This window comes from Miniopterus schreibersii, assembly GCF_964146895.1.
Source record: "Miniopterus schreibersii genome assembly, chromosome: 6".
Taxonomy (NCBI): domain Eukaryota; kingdom Metazoa; phylum Chordata; class Mammalia; order Chiroptera; family Miniopteridae; genus Miniopterus; species Miniopterus schreibersii.
Window position 1 is genome coordinate 30549824 of NC_138107.1, and position 22154 is coordinate 30571977.

At 34.7% G+C, this 22154-nt stretch overlaps 1 protein-coding gene across 5 annotated transcripts in view; it reads left to right on the forward strand.

Annotated features, from left to right (window-relative positions):
* The first annotated feature begins 2605 nt into the window (after positions 1-2605).
* FAM135A (family with sequence similarity 135 member A) overlaps positions 2606-22154 on the forward strand; it is a 75867-nt gene continuing 56318 nt past the window's right edge. For all 5 annotated transcript variants that reach the window (XM_081141390.1, XM_081141391.1, XM_081141392.1 and 2 more), the window contains exons 1-3: positions 2606-2695; positions 4412-4527; positions 9604-9683. In XM_081141390.1, coding sequence (XP_080997516.1) covers positions 4451-4527; positions 9604-9683 — 157 coding nt within the window. In that variant the 5' untranslated portion in view covers positions 2606-2695; positions 4412-4450. The remainder of the gene's footprint in view (positions 2696-4411; positions 4528-9603; positions 9684-22154) is intronic.

The following is a 22154-nucleotide window of genomic DNA, read 5'->3' on the forward strand; positions in this document are numbered from 1 at the left end:
AGAAAGCATAGGCAATTAAGAAATTGTTTCTTAGAATATTTTTCAGAGAGAGGAATGTAACTCTTTTTGTTCTTGTTCTGAGCTTTTTTCTTTGTTGAGATAACTAATAAGACCAAGTATTTTAATGAATGCTGCGCAGATCCTGGAACTAGGTAGTAGATGGAGTAAAAGGAGTAACTAGTTTTTGTTACTTTGGGCTATCCTGGTTTTTTTTAAGGTATATAATAACATGATATATTCAAAGGCACTCTGTATTATGTTACTGGCAGGTTTGTTTTATGGCATAGATGTATCCCTGAAAAATGTATATGAACTGCTTTTAATAAATTAGATCCTGTTTTCCATATAATGTCAGAGGTAGTTTTCATTAAGTGTCTCATAAAAGTTATTTTTTGTTCCTTTACTTCATTCTTATGTACTGAGTAAACCATGGAAATGCTCTCAGAAGTTCCTAAATTTTTTTTCTACATTATGTTTAAAAATAATTTTTTCTATGGATTTTCTATTATATTAACACAGTTATCCAAAATTAATAGTGTTCTGTTTTGAGAGTGCTTACCTCTTAATCTAAATGTTAGTTCTAACATTACTAGTAATATGTTTCTCTTTTATTAGACAACAACTGTTTAAACCCCGATTTTTAAAGAAATTAGGAAAGAACAATGCCTTTATTTTACTTATTTATTTTTTACTCTTCACTGGAGGACATGTTTGTTGATTTTTAGAGAGCAGGGGAGAGAGAGAGAAGCATCATTTGGTTGCCTCTTAGATATGGTGTTTGTTGGTGTGGGATTTGAGAAATAGAAGATTTCAGTTAGGGAATAATGTTAATTAAATGGAAAATTAACTATAGTAATTTATCAAGTGCAGTTTTTTTCATTGTTGCATTCTGATTTTAGTTTTTGTTTTATTATGGGTATATTTACCTTATGGCTTGATGATCATTGAATTTGTTTGGTATAACAATTCAGGTGTAGGCTTTAGAAATGTGCAAGTGTAAATATAAATTGTAGAGTTTTATACATTTGAGGTTTTTGTCCTTTTATATTATTTCCTTACTGTGACCTTGGATAAATTATATAAACATTTTGATCCTTAGTTTGGTCACCTGTAAAATGGAGTAATAATAGTTCTTCCAGATTTTTATGATAATTAAATACAATAACATAGTTAAAGTTACTGGTGTAAGAGTAGGTGCTCCAAAAAGTTCTGAGTGTCTGGTTTCTATTTGATACTGTTATTTGATCTGTATTTGGTATCAAGAGGGAAACAGAGCTTTTAAAAAAGTTTGTCAATCAAGCTATTCCCATTGTCTTTCCTTTGAAGATCTCCCTCTTCTCCTCTCCCCAGAAGAGAAGAATTTAGTACTTTATTCTTAAGTATTTCTATAATTTCTGCAGTATAGCATATGACTGGCCCTCAGGAGTTCATTTGGATGACTAAGGAGTGGGAGCAAAAGTTTCTAAACCAGTGATTTTTTTTTCTACTTTACATGTCTCCTCTACTTTAATGATTCTGATAAACTCATCCTCACTGTGAATCACTTTTTAAAATGAAATGTCACTGATGAAAGTGTGTTGTGCATGTGAATAATTATGAAGACAAAAAGAAGGTTAAAGCCGTCTGAGTAGTGGTGATTTTCAGAGTCAGACAAGTAACAGGTGGCTTGGCCGTTTTAGACCAGGATATAATCCAGTGACTTAGCATGTTTAACCTCTGCAAGAGGGAGTTTACCAGACTAGGCAGGGTGTCAAGGCCTTAGCCAATCAAAAAGGAAACCGAATCAAGAAATAGGACCATAGCTCAGATATTTAGACTGAACCAACCAATGCAGATTTAACCAACTTATGTGGCCAGAATTACACCAGATAACAGGGTTATAGATACAAGACTAATCCACATGTCATTAGCTGATTGTTCTCAATTTATAACTGTATGTAACTTACTCTTTTTGATGATTATTAAGGTTCAAAATAACAATTATGGCAGGTGGTACAGTCTACATATTTATGATGGAGAGAAGAAAATATCTGTGAAAAAGAGTGAACGTGGTCATTATTCTAACATTTTTAGTACCTAAAATAATTATGTCAAGGGCAAAATATCTTTTTAAATCTAAGTGATAAATATTTGGAGTTTGGAAAAAACTATCCATAGCATATCCAGGCAACTTTTTTGTCAAAATATTTTAGGTAGCTCATAGCATACACACATTTCATTCAGAAATCATTTGAATTTGCTCTACCCAGGGAGTTATTTAAAAATTACGAGTTCTGCATCTTAAAAATTAATAGGTTTATAATGTTTTGTGTATTCATGAAGTTTATTTCTGAACCACTGAACTAAGAAAATAGTCTTCTATTTATTATTGTGCTTTAAAGTATGCACAAGTGGATCCTTGACAATGATACGATAGTTAATACTGATATCAGTGAAACTGTGAATGAAAACAAAATCTCTTAAACTTATTCCTAAGCCTTATAGAGGATATAGATCTTTTAGGTATATTGAGAATGTTAAGTAGCTAACAAAGCATAGGTTTCCTTAAAGTGGACTTTTTTATGTTTACTGTTTTGTTTGAGATGTTGTTTTTCCTTTCTCATAGGAGGAACAATATATTTTTAACAAGAATTAGTAACTGGAAGCACAAGATTTGTTATTTAATAATGTTAAAATGAAGCTTTGATCAGCAGAGGTAAGACTATGCCTTTATTTATTTTATTTTTTTTGCATTTAATTCATAATAGATTAGATTCTTTGTCACATTTCTATGAAGAACTATTTCAAGAACTGCGAAGGGTCTAAGATTTTATCCCACTTTCAAGTTAACATTTAGTCTGCCACAAGTGCCATAGATGTGGTTAGAAGACATGAGACTCCTGGATCAACAAAAAGGATAGTTTATACTCATAGCAAGAGCAGTAGCTAGAGTACCAGGCTATACCTGCATATAAGTGGGTTGTGTCTTAGGAGAGGAACCCTGACCTAGGGGTACCCAAATCTTTCATTTTGGACAATAAGCCTACCTGACTTAGGCCTCAGGGGGACACTCTAATCTCTATTACTTGGGACAGTAAACGTATCTGCCCTTTGATCCAGTATAAAATCTATCTCTGATTTCCTAAGGCTTCGCTAACCACATCCTTGAAAAATAGCCTGGAACAAAGGCAGTCATTGTCTCTGCTTGCAAGACATACAGAAACACAAGGCTGGAGAATTGTCTTTCAATACTTCCTACTCTGAATTGCTTTTTAAAGCAAATAATATCGATAAAGATGATTGTTGCAGTGCTTTTTTGAAGTAGTGAAAAGATGGAAACCACTAAAATACCCATTAGGAGATTGTTTAAATTATAACATTCACAGCATAATAGTTAACAATTAAAAATAATGTTATAAAACTACATTTATTGACATAGATGTTCATCAAAAAGATTAAATGAACCCTGGCTGGTGTGGCTCAGTTTCTTAGAGCATTGTCCTGTACACCGAAAGGTCGCAGATTTCATTTCCTCCTGGTCAGGGCACATACCCAGATGGCAGATTCAGTCCTCAGTTGGAATGTATACAGGAGGCAACCCATCAACGTTTCTCTCTCACTTTGATATTTCTCTCTTTCTCTCCATCCCCTCTCCCTTTCTCATTGACATCAATGAAAACATATCCTCTGGTGAGGATTAAAAAAAAAAATTAAGTGAAATAAATGGGTTATAGAATGTACATGTGGTTTGATCTCTCCTTTATAGAAATTGTACAAATGTACACACATGAAGAATATATACCAAAGTATGTATTTCAGTGAGTAGAATTGTGAATGTTTTCTTTTTTGCTTGTCTGTATTATTTTAACCCATTTGAAGATGAATACTTCAGGCTTTTGTAATGAGGGGGATTTCTTTTTGAAATTTAAAGATGAGTAGTCATTTAATAACTTCACCTAACAGAGAAAAACCTTCATGAATATAAGTAGCGGTTAAAAAATGTTATTTCACTTTTGACTCTGGAACTGCCTTTATGTGCAATATAGAACTAGAAGAGAATAATTAGCTTAATTTTTTCTTAACAAGTTACTATTTTATTTATGATAGATAAAGTCAAGAGTTTCTTTTAGCAGTTTGGTGTATTATTTATTATCACATGCCACAATGGCGAACAAATCTTAGAAAAAGCATTCTAACAGGATATATCTTAAATTATACAGTGCTATTTTAGTAAATATATTATTAGTAAGTATACTTAGTAAGTGTATATTCTGGTGCTATGTCATTGGGTTATTCTAAGTTAGGTACACTTAACTAAATTGCTTTATTTTTCTTTCCTGCCTATATATGATACTCAAATATGTTTAAATGTTAGTGGTTTTGTAAGTTGGCATTTTTGTTGTTGAGCTTCTCATGATTTTTTTCCTCCAAGGTGCTGTTACCAGATTTGTCTTCTGAATATAAATTAAAAATGACTGAAGTTCAAGCAATGGTAGAATTCTCTGTGGAGCTAAACAAGTTCTACAATGTGGATTTATTTCAGAGAGGGTGTGTATTTTAATGTGAAAACTATGTATTTTGCATAAGATAATATGTACAGTTTTCATTTATAATTAATTAATTACTTTTGTTCCAGTATATTATAAGGAAAACAGTGAGGTATATTTAAGTAATTATTTTCTCAGAGGAATTTATTTTTATTTTTTATTTTTTTAAAATATATCTTTATTGATTTCAGAGAGAGGGAGAGGGAGAGAGAGAGATAGAAACATCAACGATGAGAGAGTCATTGATCGGCTGTGAGCCCACAACCTGGGCATGTGCCCTGACCGGGAATCGAACCCCGATCCCCTGGATCCTAGGTCGACACTCAACTGCTGAGCTACGCCTGGCTGGGCTGGAATTTATTTTTAAATACATATTTGAGAATTATCTACATGGATATAATGATAATAAGGGATATATTTAACATGTGTTTATAAATGTATACCAATCATTGAGAGAACTTTAATGAAGACTCATTTCTCCTTTTTAAAAGCTTATAGTGAATGGGGAAAATCAGATATATACATGAAGCACCTAAGAAGGAACACAAAATGGCGAATATTCAATAAGTATATGTAGGAAGTGCTCTAGGAAAAAATAGAAAAATATCTAGGTTATTATGTTAGGAAAGGCGTTATGGAAGGATAGGATCAAAGTATGAATAAGACTTGAGTAAGCAAAGGATAAAGTGAAAGACCCTTTTAGTAGGAGAGAGCAGCACGAATCAAGTCTTGGAACTGGGAATGAACATGTTCTTTTAAAGAATATTTAGGAGATTGGATATTCTCTAGAAGAACTGCAGAAGAAAAGATAGTAAAGAAAGGACAAGTTATGTTGTGAAAGGCTTTTAATGTCTGTAGAAGAGTTTATACCAGGGATTAGGGTAGCTATTGATGGTTTTCAAGTAAGGATGAAACTATCGCATTACAATAAGCACTTACTAACTTGATGAAGATTGTGATATATTAGATTGATGGTTGATTGGTTGTATATAGGAAATAGAAGCATAAGGTATAGTTTAGAGGTGCTTGCAGTAACTCAAGTTAGATACCTGAAGGTATGTACTAAGAATGGGAGTAGAATGAGAAATCTTCCATTGTTTTTATTTGTTTGTTTTTTGCTCGGCTCGGCTCTGCTCTCTTGTTGAAAATATAAAACAACTGTGCTCTGCTCTGCTCCACATGGTCTCTCATCCCTCAGCAGAACAGCCTAGGCTTCTCATGGCAGAGGCAGGAGCCCAAGAAAGAGCAAAGGATGCCCAGGCCCCTTGAATTGGCCTACTTGTTACTTCCACTGCATTTTGTTGGCTAAGCAAGTTATAAGGCCAAACAAGGTGTCTAGGCTAGTGGCTTTTGGGCCAATAAAATTTAAAACTTTATGGGTTTCTATATTTTTATATAATCCATTCCATGAAACTACACCCACAATTGTTTTTTATGGCATGACTGCTCTCTAGATGTAATCACTACTCTTGGGGGATCATGCCCTTAAACTTCCTAATAACCCTTTTGTCAAACAGAATGTGTACTTAGACACTGCCTTAATTCATTTAGAGATCTTAGGAAAGGGACTTATAGCCACACCCATGATTTGATCTATGTCCATCACTGCGTTTTATTTTGAAAATCTTTAGGGAAGTGAGATAAACAGTTTTATATTCCAACCCAGAAAGCCTAGTCTCTCTCTCTTCCCTCTATATTCTGCTTGTAAAATGACCAGTTGTTTCTTTAGCTTATCTCTGTCTTGCAAAATCTTATTATACTTAACTAAGAGCAGCCAGTGACATTTTTAGCATTCTGCCTAGAAATTAACTTGCTCACGTACGAAAGTTCCTTCAGTACATTGTCTGAATTCTCCTAAGTTATTGCTGACAGCACATTTACTTAAGTTTCATCACTACATAACATGGGTTACCATTTTTTAAATCTCCTATACTTTCATTACTTTTCTTGCCTCTGTAACTATTACTGTTACTTTGGCCCCCAAGTCAATGCCACATATTTTAAGTTTTTGTTAGGTACCAATTTCTGTATTAGTTATATATTGCCACAGTAATGCAGCTAACAACAAACATAAAGCCTCAGTGGCATCACAACAATAAACATTTATTTTTGCCTCAAGTCTATAGATCAGCTGAGTGGTTCTGCTGATCTGGGCTGGCTTGACTGATCTTTACTGGGCTCACTCATGAATTCACAGTCAACCGGTAGGTTGGCTGGGTGCTGGCTGATGCAGAATGGCCTTACCTTGATGGACTTAGCTGTGTTTATGACCTCTCATATTCCAGCTTATTCTCATGGAGGAGGCAGGTTTCCAAAGTGAAAGAAACTATTTAAGAAGACCTTTTAAGACCTAGGCTTCGAACTGGCACACTGTCATCTCTCCCACATTGTATTCCCCAAAACAAGTCATAAAGCCAGTCCAGATTTAAGGGGTGGTGAACTACACTCCACTTTTTCATGGAAGTTAACATTGTAAGAGGTGTGTATACAGATGGGGAGGGATGGGGGAAAAATTGGAAACATTTATAAAGTCAATCTATCACACACTTTAATGTGTGTGTTTTTAAAATTAATTTTTATGAGGCATTTTGGAGAATAAATAATAGGATTTAACAGCTGATTCAATGTGGAGGATGATGTTGAGACAGAAAAAACATTTAATAATATATATGAAGAAGCATGGATTTGCATGATGTCTAGGATTACTTTGAAATAGCTCAACAAAGGAAAATAGTACTGATGACTCATGGCAAAATATTTTTAATTGGAAATAGGCAGTTCATTGCTGTACATTTTGCAGATTTAGAATTTGTAGTGTGGGATTTAAAAGATAATGCTGAAGTTTTAAGTCACTTTTACTTGGACAGTATTAGAAATACTGAGATATGTAATGAAGTTGAAGAGGATTTCTGGTGTGGGACTCAAGATTAGTTCATTTTGTTATGCTGGGTTTGAAGTGAGATATCAGTTAAAGAATAAAAATTCAGCCTGGCTGATATGTCTCAGTGGTTGAGAGTCAACCTATTGAACCAGGAGGTCACTGTTTGATTCCCAGTCAGGGCACATGCCCTGGTTTTGGGCTTGATCCCCAGTAGGGGGCATTCAGGAGGCAGCCGATCAGTGACTTATCATTGATGTTTCTCTCTCTCTCCCTCTCCCTTCCTCTCACTGAAATCAATAAAAATATTTTTTAAATTTTTTTTAAAGAATAAAAATTCAATTGAGAAAATTTAAAGATATAGTTGGCTTTATTGAGCTATTTATGAATCATGCAGTATTCCATCTATCATGTAGAGAGGAGCCCCAGAAGCTGTATAATATATAGAACACATTTTTAGGCAGGAACTGGGTGGGACAAGAAAGTTATTAGAAAAGAAAAGATTGTTTCAAGCAAGGTTACCTTACTTAGGGGAAAGAAGGGATCTTATCAGGCAGATTGCCTTAGCTTCCTTTGGTGAATGGAGAGGGCCTGCTGGACAGATTACCTCATTGGTAGTGACCAGAAGATTCCAGACTGACCAATTAATGATAACATTCCTAGAAAAGGTTGAAACTGCAATTTGGTGAAGTATTAAGTCTAGGTTACTTGTGATGGGCTTTAGTATAAGTAACTCAGTTTTGGGCCTGTGGTATTCTCCTTAACATATCCTAGTAGAGGTAGTTTATAAATAATTGGGGGTTTGGAACTGGGTATAAGGCTGGGGCGGGAACCGTCCAGCCTCAATGGCGCACGAAATAATTTGGTCTGGCCCTGCCAATGCAACCACAGGTGGGATTCAAAATTCAATAAATCTAGGAGCTTTTTTCATAGCTAACTTTTAAGTTGATAATTTTGTATGACTTCCAAATGATGTTATAAATATCCAAATGGCCCTTAGCAGAAAAAGGTTCCCCACCCTTGGTATAAGGATTAAGTAAATTATTACTCTCTTTTATTGTCAACCATTATAAATATAGCATGTATAAATGCTGCTTTTATTAATTTGCTTGTATTCTACAATCTGGTTTCTTTATCCGTTGAGGACTTTTGAAGAATATTATGTTACTGATCTTTCAAAAACCTAATGATTAGAGACTTACTGTTTTTTGATATATTCTTGTTTGTTTGTAAGAATATTCTCAAGAATATACTTTGCTACTTTTTGAGTCCTCGCCACTTCTGCCATTTACTCTAGTTAACTTAGAGCTTGCGCTTGGCTGTTATGTTAAATAACTGTCAGCTCTGATAGATAAACATACATAAATTACCTAAATTTATATTTATATTAGGAAATAAAAATGTCTTTAGTAGTTTATTTTTTGATATATCAAATGATTACTTAGGATACTGAGATGAGAAACTTAAACTTTCAAGTAATTCCTATGTAATATTTTGTTGTGATATTTTTAAAATAACATCAATAAATATCATACCAAATAACATTGGAATTAGAGCCAGTAAGGATTAGATGGAAAAGGAATGTGAGGAAACATTTCTTGTGCATGTTTTGTGATGGTTCTTTCCCTGCTCATATTTTTAGTGTTAAATTTGCCACCATTGTTGTTACATGATAAAGAACTGATTAAGCAGTACCAAAACTTTAGGCAGGTAGAGAAGAGAGAGAAAATGTTATATCTGAGTAGATTTATTTTCTTGAGTGGATAGGTTTTTATAGTATGAAATCAATTTTTAAAAAACATTTGTAATTCTCTTTTTTCAACATTATGCCTAAGAATAATTTATCCTTACCTTTTAAAAGAAAAAACAAATCAAATTAGGCAGTGAAAGTGAAACTCTTAGATGCCTTATTAATTCCTCTGGTTGCTATGACATTATCTCATTTGAAGTAAGAAATACCATATATATTTCTTCTGTTTTTTTTCCCCATTTATCTTTAATTATACTGGTTTCCCTTTGGGTTTTATCCCACTCTAATATTTGATCTGTGGATCTTATACTTTCCACCAATAATACTATGGGAGACTGATATTAGCAGACAAACTTTATTACTTTAGTATGTATAGATATATAGTAATTGGGGCATTGCATATTTTAAATATGTTTTTTAAAATGGCTTCTTTGTCTCTTTTGCTTTAGTTTTTACCAGATTCGTGCATCTATGAAAATTCCACCAAGAGTTCCCCACAGAGTAGAAGCTAGTTTGTTTCATGCAACAGGTAAGCCAAGGAATATTTTCAACTTAAAAAAAAAGCTGAAGCAACATTATACTGGCCAATAATAACTTTTCATAATTATTTTTATTTTTAAAATTACAAATACAAGATACCAAAGAGCATCATTATAATAATACCTCTTATAAGAAATATATTTGAGACTTTCGGTAAAACAGGCTTGCTTATAGGTTCCTTGTCTCCCTCTTAGCTTTTCTTAATATGAATGAGGAAGAAAAATGTATGTGAAATTTCCAGGGGGTGAAAAACTTAAGTACTGGGATGTAATTTGAAAAATGAACAATGCGTCCTGGCTAGTGTGGCTCAGTCTCAGTGGTTAGAGCATCGGCCCACCCACCGAAGGGTCGTGGGTTCGATTCCTGGTCAAGGTCACGTGACTGGGTTGCATGTTTGATCCCAGGCCCCTGTTGGGGCTCATGCAGGAGGCAGCCAATTGGTGTGTCTCTCTCACATTGATGTTTCTGTCTGTCTCTGTCTCTCTCTCCCTTCATCCCTCACTCCCTTTATCCCTCCCTCCCTTCGTCCCTCCCTCCGTCCTTTCATCCCTCTCTTCCGCTTTCTCTAAAAATCAATGGAAAAAATGTCCTGGGGTGAGGATTAACAAAATACAGCAACAAAGTATAGGGTGTCCCAAACAATGTTTACACACTTTGACAGCTGATAACTCAACTTTCACTCCTTTTCAGGTTTAACTGATTTGAAATAATGGGTGAAGCCAGACTAAGCTTTGAACAAAGAAAATTTATCCTAAAGTGCCACTAGGTAAAGTTTACAGTACAAAACCAGCAACAGTCAGCAAATGGAGGGCATACAAATACCGAATGAAATGATCCTTGATGTTTGCAATTCCATTCCTTCAAGTTACCAGCAGTGCCTGGACCAGAATGGTCATCAGTTTGAAAACAGACATTGATAAAAAAATTATTCATTTCTATAGATTCTTTTAAATTTTGAAAATGAGCCTTATGTTAATAAATACTGACTTTATAATCATGCAAAGTGTTTATACATTTTTAGGACACTGTGTAGATCTATCTATCTATAGATAGATATTTATACAGTGAATGTAGATGCCTAATTTGACATGATTATCAGAGGTGTTTTATGATAAAGTTGCTTGAGAATATTTTTTTAACCACATTTTTTTACCTGGTTAACTAATAAGAAAGCAAAGAGCCAGAAGACAATGTAAGAATGTTATAAAATAGATGTTATAGCAGCTCTATTATTTACTTATATTCTAAGGAGAAACACCAGCTTTTATGTGTCTGAGCCAAAACTGGTGGCCCTGACATAATCACTGGGCATTTTTTTCAGCTTTCCTGATACAGTATACTATTATTATTTTTTCTTTTTTTAGAGAGAGTGGGAGGGAGGGATGGCAGGGAGAGAGAAACATTGATGTGAGAGAGACACATCAATTAGTTGCCTCCTATACCTGCCTCAACCAGGGCCGGGGATCGAACCTGCAACCCAGGTACTGGCCTTGACCAGGAACCGAAACCGAGACCTTTTGGTCCGTAGGCGTACACTCTAACCACTGAACTAAACGAGCAAAGGCTACAGTATACTATTTTATTCTATGCAGTTAAAAAATCAAATAGTTAATGAAACATTTTACAAAGTTATCTATATAATAGGAATTGCCAGTTGTTAAAGCATTGTAAAATAATAAAATACACCTAATACTGAAGCTGTGCTAGGCATAATTAAGTTACTTTTTAAAATTTAAAAGCATAGTCTGGGAATTTGAAATGTTTAACATTATCTTTTTAGCATACTATGGATAATAAAATGCTCATTAATGTTAAATTTTAATGAATTGTACATAGTGAAGAGTTTACTCTATATTCCTGAAGACTATCAAAATACTCAGGGACACCTATTTATTGCCTATGACCAAAAATACATTCTTTTAAAATGAAAAAAATTTCTTCTTGGCCTGGTGTACACATTAAAATATATATTTTTTATCAATAAGTCTTTTGTAAGTCTATGTAGTAGGAAACACAGAGGTTAAAACAACTAATATTGCAAGACAGATCTGGTACTCCCTCTTTCAACTTCCTAGTAAACTAAATGTCTTGCTCTAATTGTATCTCCTAAAGTTGCCATTTGAAAAAACTAGAAAGACTTTTTTTCTGGACTCCCTGTATATGTATTTTTCCAGCTTTATTGAGGAATAATTGACAAATATAATTATAGTATATATTTAAAGTATGCTATGTGATTTGATATACATTGTGAAATAATCACCGCAATCAAGATTATTAGCACATCCATCATCTTGCATACTTAACTTTTTGTGCATGTATGGTGAGGATGCTTAAGATTTACTCTTAACAGATTTCAAATATGCAACACTTTATTTACTGTTGTAACCATACTATGCATTAGATCCTCATAACTTATTTATCTTATAACTGAAAGTTTGTACCTTTTGATCTACATCTCCCCATTTCTCCCCACCCCAACTCCTGGAAGCCACCATTCTACGCAGTTTCAAGAAAATCAACTTTTTTGTTTTGTTTCCACATGTAAGTCATACCATATAGTATTTGTCTTTGTCTGACTTATTTCACTTAGAAGAATGCCCTCCAGTTTCTTGCATATTGTCGCAAATGGCAGGATTTCCACCTTTTTATGGCTGAATAATATTCCACCTGTATATATACCACATTTTCTTTTTCTGTTCATCCACTGCCAGACACTTAGGTTATTTTCCTGTCTTGGTTCTTGTGAATAATGCTGCAATGAACATGGGAGTGCAGATTTCTCTTTGGGATACTGATTTTGTGTCTTTTGAATATATACCCAAGAGTGGGCTTGCTAAATCATATGATAGTTCTATTTTTAATTTTTTGAGAAATCTCCATGCTGTTTCCATTGTGGCTGCACTGGTCTGCATTCCCACCAGTAGTGCACAAGGGATCCCTTTCTTCACATCCTTACCAACACTTGCTATCTCTTGACTTATTGATAATAGCCATTCTTACAGGTGTGAGGTGATATTTCCTTGTGGTTTTGATTTACATTTCCTGATGAGTAGTGATGCTCAGCATCTTTTTCATGTACATGTTGGCCATTTGTATGTCTTTGCAAACATATCTATTTAATTCCTCTGCCCATTTTTTAATAAGATTGTTTGGTGTGGTATGTTTTTTCCTCTTGAGTTGTATGAGTTCTTTATATATTTTGGATATTAACCCTTTCTCAAATACTTGAGTCGCAAGTATTTTCTCCCATAAGGTAGGTTGCCTTTTAATTTTGTTGATGTTATTATCCTTTGCTGTGTAGAAGCTTTTTAGTTTGATGTAGTCCTATTTGTTTAGTTTTGCCTGTGCTTTGGTGTCCAATCCAAATAATCATTGCTGAGATCAGTGTCAAGATCACTGTCAAGGAGCTTTTCTCCTTGTGTATGTGTGTGTAATTTATTTATTTGAGAAAGAGAGAGAGAGAAACCCAATTTGTTGTTCCACTTATTTATGCATTCATTGATTCTTTTTAAATTTAATTTTATATTTTAATCCTCACCTGAGGATATTTTCCATTGCTTTTCAGAGAGAGTGGAAGGGGGTGCCGAGAGAGAGAGAAACATCTATGTAGAGAGACACATGTTGATTGATTGTCTCCCTCACATACCCTGACCAGGGCCGGGGATCAAGCCTGCCACCAAGGAACGTGCCCTTAACCAGAATTATACCCAAGACCCTTCAGTTCAAGGGCCAACGCTCTAACCACTGAGCAAAACCTGCTAGGGCTCATCATTGATTGTTGTATGTGCCCTGACCGGAGATCAAACCTGAAACCATGGCCTGTGAGGATGATCTAACCAACTGAACTACCAGGCCAGGGCCACCCTGTATTATCATCCAAGAGTGTTATGGTTTCAGGTCTTAAATTTGAGTCTTTAATCCATTTCGAGTTAATTTTTGTTAGTGGTATAAAGGAATCTAGTTTCATTCTTTTGCATGAGGGTATCAATTTTTCCCAGTACCCATTGTATGTTCTTGGTGCTTTGTCAAAGATTTGTTGACCATATGGCATGGGTTTTTTTCTGGACTCTTACTTTGTTTCATTGGTCTGTGTGCCTATTTTTACTGTTTTGATTACTATAGTCTTATAGTTTTAAAATAAGGAAGTGTGATACCTCCAGCCATGTTTATTTTTTTCTTAAGATTGCTCTGGCTTTTCAGGATCAATTGTGGTCTCCTGAATTTTAGGGTAGTTTTTTCTATTTCTTTGAAAAATGCCATTGGGATTTTGATAGAGATTGTATTGACTCCATAGGTCACTTGGAGTAATCTGGACATTTTAACAGTATTAATTCTTTCAATCCAGAAACATGGGATATCTTTCCATTTATTTGTGTCTTATGCAGTTTCTTTCATCAGTATCTTATGGTTTTCAGTATAAAAGTCTTCCATCCCCTTGATTAGATTTATTTCTAATATTTTATTGTTTTTGAATCTGTTGTAAATGGGATTGCTTTCTTAATTTCTCTTTTGATTAGTTCATGTTAGTGTATAGAAATACAGCTGATTTTTGTATGTTGATTTAGCATCCTGCAGTTTTACTGAATTTGTCAATTAGGTCTAACAGTTTTATGGTGGAGTCTTAATATATAAGATCATGTCATCTGCAGATAGTGACAGTTTTATTTCTTTCCTATTGGATACCTCTAATTTCTTTTTATTGCCAATTTGCTGTGGCTAGGAAGTTGCATATAAGTGGTGAAAGTGGGTAGTCCTGTCTTGTTCCTAACTTTAGAGGAACACTTTCAACTTTTCACTGTTGAGCATGATGTTAGCTGTGGTCCTGTCATATATGGCCTTTATTATGTTGAAGTATATTTCTTCTACACCTAATTTAGTGAGAGTTTTTATCATCAAAGTATGTTGAGCCACACTTGAGCCCAAGCTGCTGTTGCTGAGTTGGTTGAGTGTCATCCCATGCACCGGAGGGTCTCCAGTTCGATTCCTGGTCTGGACACATGCCCTGGTTCTGGGCTCGTTCCCCGGGGGGGGGTATACAGGAGGCAGATTATAGATGTTTCTCTCTCACATTAATGTTTGTCTTTCTCTCCTTTCCTCTCTCTGTAAAATCAATTAAAAACACATGGATTGGCTGCCTCCTGCATGCCCCAACCAGGGACAGAGCCCATAACCCGTGCCGGTGCACTAACTGAGAATTGAACTGGCAACCCTTAGGTACATTGGACAACACCCATCCAACTGAGCCACACCCACCAAGGCTTTATCATGTTTATTGATTTGCATGTGTCAAACCATCCTTGCATCTCAGGGATAAATCCCACTCGATCACAGTGTATGATCCTTTTAATGTGCTCTTGCATTTGGTTTGCTAGTATTTTGTTGGATTTTTCATCTGTTCATTAGGGCTATTGGCATGTAATTTTCTTTTCTTGTTGTGTTTTCAACTATTTCTTTTAATCAATTTTTGGAAGAGTTCAAGAAGGATTAGTATTAATTGTTCTTTAAGTGTTTGGTAGCATTCACCAGTGAAGTCATCTGCTTCTGGACTTCTATTTGGTGGATGATTTTTTTATTACTGATTTAGTCTCCTTACTCATTATTGGTCTGTTTAGATTTTCTGTTTCTTCATGATTCAGTCACATGTTAGGGTTGGGTTGTTTGAGATCTTTCTAGGTCATTAGTATGGCAGAAATATTACATATAATTAACATTATTTACAAAGCTATGTTATTTTGACATGACAAATAGTGTTTCAAAAATACTCAAAGTACCTTTTTAAAAATAAATATATATTGAGTTCAGAGAGAGGAAGGAAGAGGGGGAGAGAGAGATAGAAACATCAATAATGAGAGTCATCACTGATTGGCTGCCTTCTGCATGCCCCCTACAGGGGATTGAGCCGGCAACCTGGGCATGTGCCCTGACCAGGAATCTAACCTCAATCTCCTGGATCTTAGGTCAACGCTCAACTGCTGAACCACACCTAGCCAGGCCCTCTTCCCTACTTTTAAAAAGAGATACACCATGATTCCCTTATCTTTCTTTGACCATTACTATAGCTTAAATAATATATTTAAAGCTCGTACCCTATTTCAGCAAATATGACAGACCCCTTATTGTATAAAATAAGAAGATATACAATCTTGTCTTTTTATTCAAATTTTCTCTTTTTCTCCACCCCCAACCTGTTAGATATATTTTGTTTTATATTATCAAGGTTGCTAACGTTCATATTGTTTTGTAGTTAAATCTTATGTGCTTTGTCTATGGGTTGGTTCCAGATGTTGTAAACAGTTAAACAACATTTGCATTTTTATAATAACACAAAAGAAAAAGGGTTTATAAAATAGAAATGACATGAAGAAAGCATCATAAGGTTCTGGCAAGACAAGGCAAATCTAGTTACCATTTTGATATTGATCTGGGTCACCTGTGATATAGAGATACAGCTATAGATATATCTTTGGTATTTTAGAAGTTGTAGATTCAAATATAAGGCTCTGTTGTGGTTAATAGAATAATGACTTGGGATCAGGATACCAGCTTCTTTTTATGTTACCTTGGAAAACCTCTGTAAGCTTCAGTTTTTGGTCTGTGAAATGTGTTACCTGCTTTACAAGGTTGTCATGTGTGAAATAAGTAAAAGTTCTTAGCAAACTGTAAAGGGTTGTATACATGTAAAGTATTATTATTTCTCTTCTGGTGATGTAAGAAAGACTGGAAGCAGTCAAATTTTGGCTCATTTTCTATGATTTGTGAACCATTTACTGTTGTAAAGAGCTGACACTTATAATGAAGTTAATTTTATGTTTTCCTATTATATAATTTTAATTATGTAGCATAGTGATTAAGTACATAGGATAATATCTCATGTCAATAAGTAAATTAAAAATTTTTTTAAATCATTAAAACCATTTTGGTATAAGAAGCATGAACAAGTATGACTAAGGGCAAGAAGAGGAAACTGAAGGGAGGAAGAGACCTGTAAAAGATCCCTGAATTTATAGCTAATCAAGGAAACCTAGATACCTGGGATTGCATTTCTGTGCTTATAAAACTGGCTTAATCTGTAGAAAGTGTTTGAATTTGTACATAACTAGTTTCAAGTCTTATTCTGCCACTCACTAGCTATGTATAAATTTAAGGTGTACAACATGTTACTTTGATTCATTTATATATTGTAATGTGCCTTTGTAATATTTATCACATTACATAATTATAGTAAAACATTGTTGTCTATATACATTGCACTGTGCATTAGATATCTATGACTTATTTACTACTTGATGCAGGTTTGTACCCTTAAACAACATCAATCTTATACTCCCCCTCCCATACCTTGGTAATTACCATTTTACTCTGTTTTTTATGAGTTTGAGTTTTTTAGATTCTACATATAAGTGATATCATATAGTATTTGTCTTTCTCTGTCTGACTTTTCTCACTTAGCATAATGTATTCAGGAGTCATCCATGTTATTACTCATGGCTGAGTAATATTCCATTGTAAATACATATCACACCTTTTTTATACATTCATTTGTTGAGGGGCTTTGGGTTGTTTTCATATCTTGTCTGTAGTGAATAATGCTACAATAAACATGAGAGTGCATATATCTATGCAGAACCCTCTTTTCATTTCCTTTGCTTATATATCCAAAAGTGGAACTGCTGGATTATATAGTAGATCTGTTTTTAATTTTTTGAGGAGCCTCCATATTTTTTTCCATAGAGGTTAGACCAATTTACATTCTCACCAACAGTGTATAAAGGGGTCCCTTTTCACCACATCATCATCAATACATCCATCATCTGTTGTCTCTTATCTTATTGATGATAGCCATTCTCACAGGTGTGGTTTTGATTTGCATTTTCCTGATGATTACTGATGTTGAGCATCTTTTTGTGTGTCTGTTGACCATTTTGATGCCTTTGGAAAAATGTCTGTTTTGTTCTGATGCAAGACTTATTTATGAGGAGAAAGTCAGGGAAATGTCACAAAAATTCAAACAATGTGTGAGAAAAGTCTTATTACTATATATATGTATATATATATACACACACACACACACACACATACATACATATATACACATACACATATATTCTCCACTTTTTAGAAGCTTCACAGTTAGATAAGCATTTGTACTAATAAATCAACCCTTGTTGAACAAAAAAGAAATTCCCAGTTATTTGTATTTGACCAGGGTTTTTTAAGGCCATTTGTTCTGGATAAAATTCTTTGTGTATATATGTTTTACATTTTTCTTCCTACCTACCACTACCTAGTGCTCTTATATAGGTATTAGCAGTTACAAAAATTAATATCATGAAAAAAGTAAGGTTGAAAATAAGGACTAGTTATCAAAGTAAGAAAGGATTGGTTCAATTGCTTTGCCTTTGCAGTGATTCATTGGCCACTTGTAATAAAGCTTTAAATATTTTGAAGTGCTACTAGAAGAACCATCTCTTTCTCCCCTATTAGTTGTCTCCTCAAGCTTTGTCCAGCAACCAGCTTTTTGGGGCCTTTCTTTGAGAGTCAGTGAAATGTTGTGGTAGTTTTGCTGACTTGTTAAGATTTTTCATGATTTTATCCTATACTGCATGTCTAATTTTATTTCCCACCGTTCTCCCTGTGGATTCTATGGTCAACAGCTTCCTTCTGTCACTGCCATTAGTTATCTATTTACCTGGCTTAAGAGATAATGATAATTACATTGCCATTTGCTTTGGCCTCCTGAAAGAGGGAGTTAAGAGATTAGCACATTATACTGCAATTATTTGCTTGTATGTTTCTATTCAAACTAGATTAGGAACTCTGAAAAGAAATACAGTGTTCTTTTTATGTTCATATCTCATAGCTCCGGTATTTTAGAGGCTTAATAAAATATGACTGAATGAATGCTCACTTGTTCACAAAATAAATAAGAGATACCAATGCTAGCTATTTAACCAAACAAAATGCTGAAAGATAGAAGAATAAAATATAAATTATGACTAAATGTAATTATTTGTAGGTCTATATCACAGATCACTAAAGGTGCAGACCTGATGTTTTGGTTAGCAGAGTGAAAATAGTCTCATTTCAACAAGGAAATAGAGCACTAAATTTAGATGAAAGTTCATTTATTCAGTAAATAATTGCTGAGTGCCTGTTATGTATAAGACATAGTGCTCACTCCTAAATTAAAGCAATGAAAAAGATATATGTGGTTCTTAAACTCATAGTTAGAGGTTATCAACTAGTAAATATTAAAAAGCAGAGAGGGTTTCAGACTCAAGACAATAAACTGAGTATATGCTTATGTTCAGGTCTTTTTTATTCCAATACTCCTTGATAATAGTAATATAAAATCACAAAAAGAAATAACAGACAACTATTTCAATAAATTTTTTAAGGACAGAAAACACAAGTGGGAGCTAAACTACCTTCTGGAACACCTCCCAGGAATTTTAGGCAGGTACAGTCGATGAGGGGATGCAAGAGGTGGGACTGAAAACAGGGATAAATTAAGGTTTGTAATTGGGCCAGCTTTGATATAGTTGGGCCCCCAGCCCCAAATGCAGAATGCCAGGAAGGTTAGTATTTACCTTAGGACAAAAATCTCAGGGCTTTTCTCCATATTGCTATGGGGTGTTAATGCTCCAGAGTGCCAGCGTGCTCGGAGTCCAGTAGTAGACGAGCTCTATGAGTCTCTGCTTCCCTGTTCAGTGTGCATGTGCTTGTATACACAGGCGCTCAGTTTTTCCAGGTGAATTCCACTTCAGAGGGCCTCTGTTATCCTCTCCAGGGAATAAACCTTCAGACTTCTACTCGGGTGAAGGAGGGGCAGCAGCCTAATGGCAGGTAGTAGGGAGATTACCTAGGAGTCTGTTCTAATCTTTGCTGATAGGTTACCTTCTCAATTAAGCATTGCCTGACTTTTCTGTTTAAAATTGCTGCCTTTCTCATCTTTCCTCTTTATTTTTTTTCTATAGTGCTTATTTTTATTTACTTATTTTAATTCTCTATTGCCCTTCCCATTGGGATGTAAGCTCCATTAGGTCAGAGATTTTTATCTCTCTTATTTGACTGTTTATCCCCAATAGTGCCTGCCTTCTAAAAGGTTTTCAATAAATATTTGTTGATTAGATGAGTGAATGAATAACTAGAAGGAATTTGCACATCTTTTGCCCATTGCTCCTGATTTGAGAATAAAATTAAAGAGAAGTTTGTTATCTGTATGTCATTGGTACATCTTTTTTAAAGCTTTAAGTATTGATGTTAATTGAGAATATAGGTAACTTTCACAGACAGTTAATTATTGTCATTACAAAGCAATTTAGAATAATTTTTTTATATAGTTTCTTATCCTGTGCTAGAATCCCTTCTAGGGCATTCCTAACAGTTGTGTTCTTTTTGAGCATTTCTAGCACTTTTACTCAATAAATCTTAGATATATTTTGTTGGTGGAGCCAATGGGGTTTGCTGAAGAATTGGATGTGGGGCATGGAAGAAAGAAAAATTAATAAAGATCACAGGGCTAATAAGTGACAGTATTTAAACCCAGCAAGTCTGGCTCTAGAGTCTGTTCTTAACCACTATGCTGTGCTTCTTCTTGGACAAGAAAAAACAAGCCAAAAATGACTAAAAAGGGGTGGCCCATGAGGTAGAAGTAAAACCAGAAAAATGTGATGTCCAGGAAGCCAAATTCTTTCAAGAATAAGAGAATATGTAACTGTCAGATGCTGATACACATCAACTAAGATGGGGTCTGAGAATTCACTATTGCATTTATCAAAGCAGAAGTTATTAGTGGTCTTGATAAGAGCAGTTACATGCTCCAAAGCCTAGTTAAAGTGTGACTTAATTATTCTTGTGTATTTGCATGCAAACTTAGTTTAAAACAACAAATGTCTCAGAGCTTCTTTGGGTCTAGAATTCAGAAGTTGTTTAGCTGCTTTCCTTGGGCTCAAGGTCTCTTAAGACACTGCAGTCTATTCTGCTGTCTTACACAAATCATACCTTTAATTGTGCTGTATTTACACAGATCAACCCAGGGACTTTGTGGGAGGTCTTATATAAGGATGTAAATACCAGGAAGTGAGAATCATTGGGGACCATCCTTGAAAGTAGGTATCACAGAACAGGCCAGAGAGAGAATGGGAGGCAAATTTGAGACATTAAATACCAAAGACTCTTGAGTTTGCTAGAAAGGGGAGCAGAGGAATAGGGAATTTGTCCAGGTGTATCTGCAAGTAGATAAACATCAGTAAGGAACAGAGAAGCTTCAGTCCCAGTAGTAGTAGGAATGTAAAAGAGTGGAAGAGCAACAGGGAAACTCACTTTTTGAAGCAGTGAATTCAAATTTTACATTATCTGGGTGCTTTACAAAAGTCTACTTTTCATTGAGGAAAATTTTTCCTCTTAGCTCTTCTCTGATATATACACTTGAGTTTCTCATCTGTTTGGTTTCCCTTGTAATGTACATATATAAATCTGTCAAACTTATAGAAAAGTTATAGGTATAGGACAAATACTGTTTTTTCCTGAACCACTTAAGAGTAACCATTTAAGGATAATTTGCTAACATGATGCATCATCACCCTCAAATGCTTCAGTATATATTTCCTCCAAACAAGAATATTCTCCTAATAACCCTAATAAAATCATCAAAATCAATAAATTAACACATACATTATTGCCATCTTATCCTCAGACTCATTCAAGTTTTGCTAGTTGTCCCAATAAAGTCCGTCATAGCAAAAGGACACAGTATAGAATCATGCATTGTAATTAGTTATGTCTCTCTAGTCTCCTTTATTCTGGAACAGTTCCTCCGTCTTTCCTTAACTTTCTTGACTCTGACCCTTTTGAAGACTATAATCCTATTAATTTGTAGAATGTCCTTCAGTTTGCATTGGTCTGAGATTTCTTCATGACTAGATTCAGGTTATGCACCTTTGGCAGGAATATCTCAGAAGTGATGCTATGTTCTTATTATATTCTGTTAGGAGGCACATAATTTCTGTATGTCCCATTACTGATGTTAACTTAGATCATTTGATTAAGTCAGACTTGACTTAATAAGCATCCTGTTCTTTATCAAACGCCTGACTTGTTTGTTCACGTATTTATATCATTATGGACTTCTGGATTTCTGTATTATTGAATGTATGTTAATACATTACTATCATAATTTATTTTGATCCTCAGTTCATCCCAGATATGACTAGGGGTAGCTTCTTCAAGCTAGTTTTTGTGTATTTTTTATGTGTCCCCTTATTCTTTTAGCACTTCCTTACTTTCTGGTATGAAAAGATGGCCCAGACTTTTCTCGTCCTATCTGTGCCCCAGCTCTGGAGTCAGCCATTTCTCCGAAAGCCTTGATTCCTTTTAGTGGATAGTGGTATCTAAAATCAACATTTGGGACTGTCCTGTTCCCAGTCCCTTTTAGGTGACAGAGCTAGCGAGTGCATGT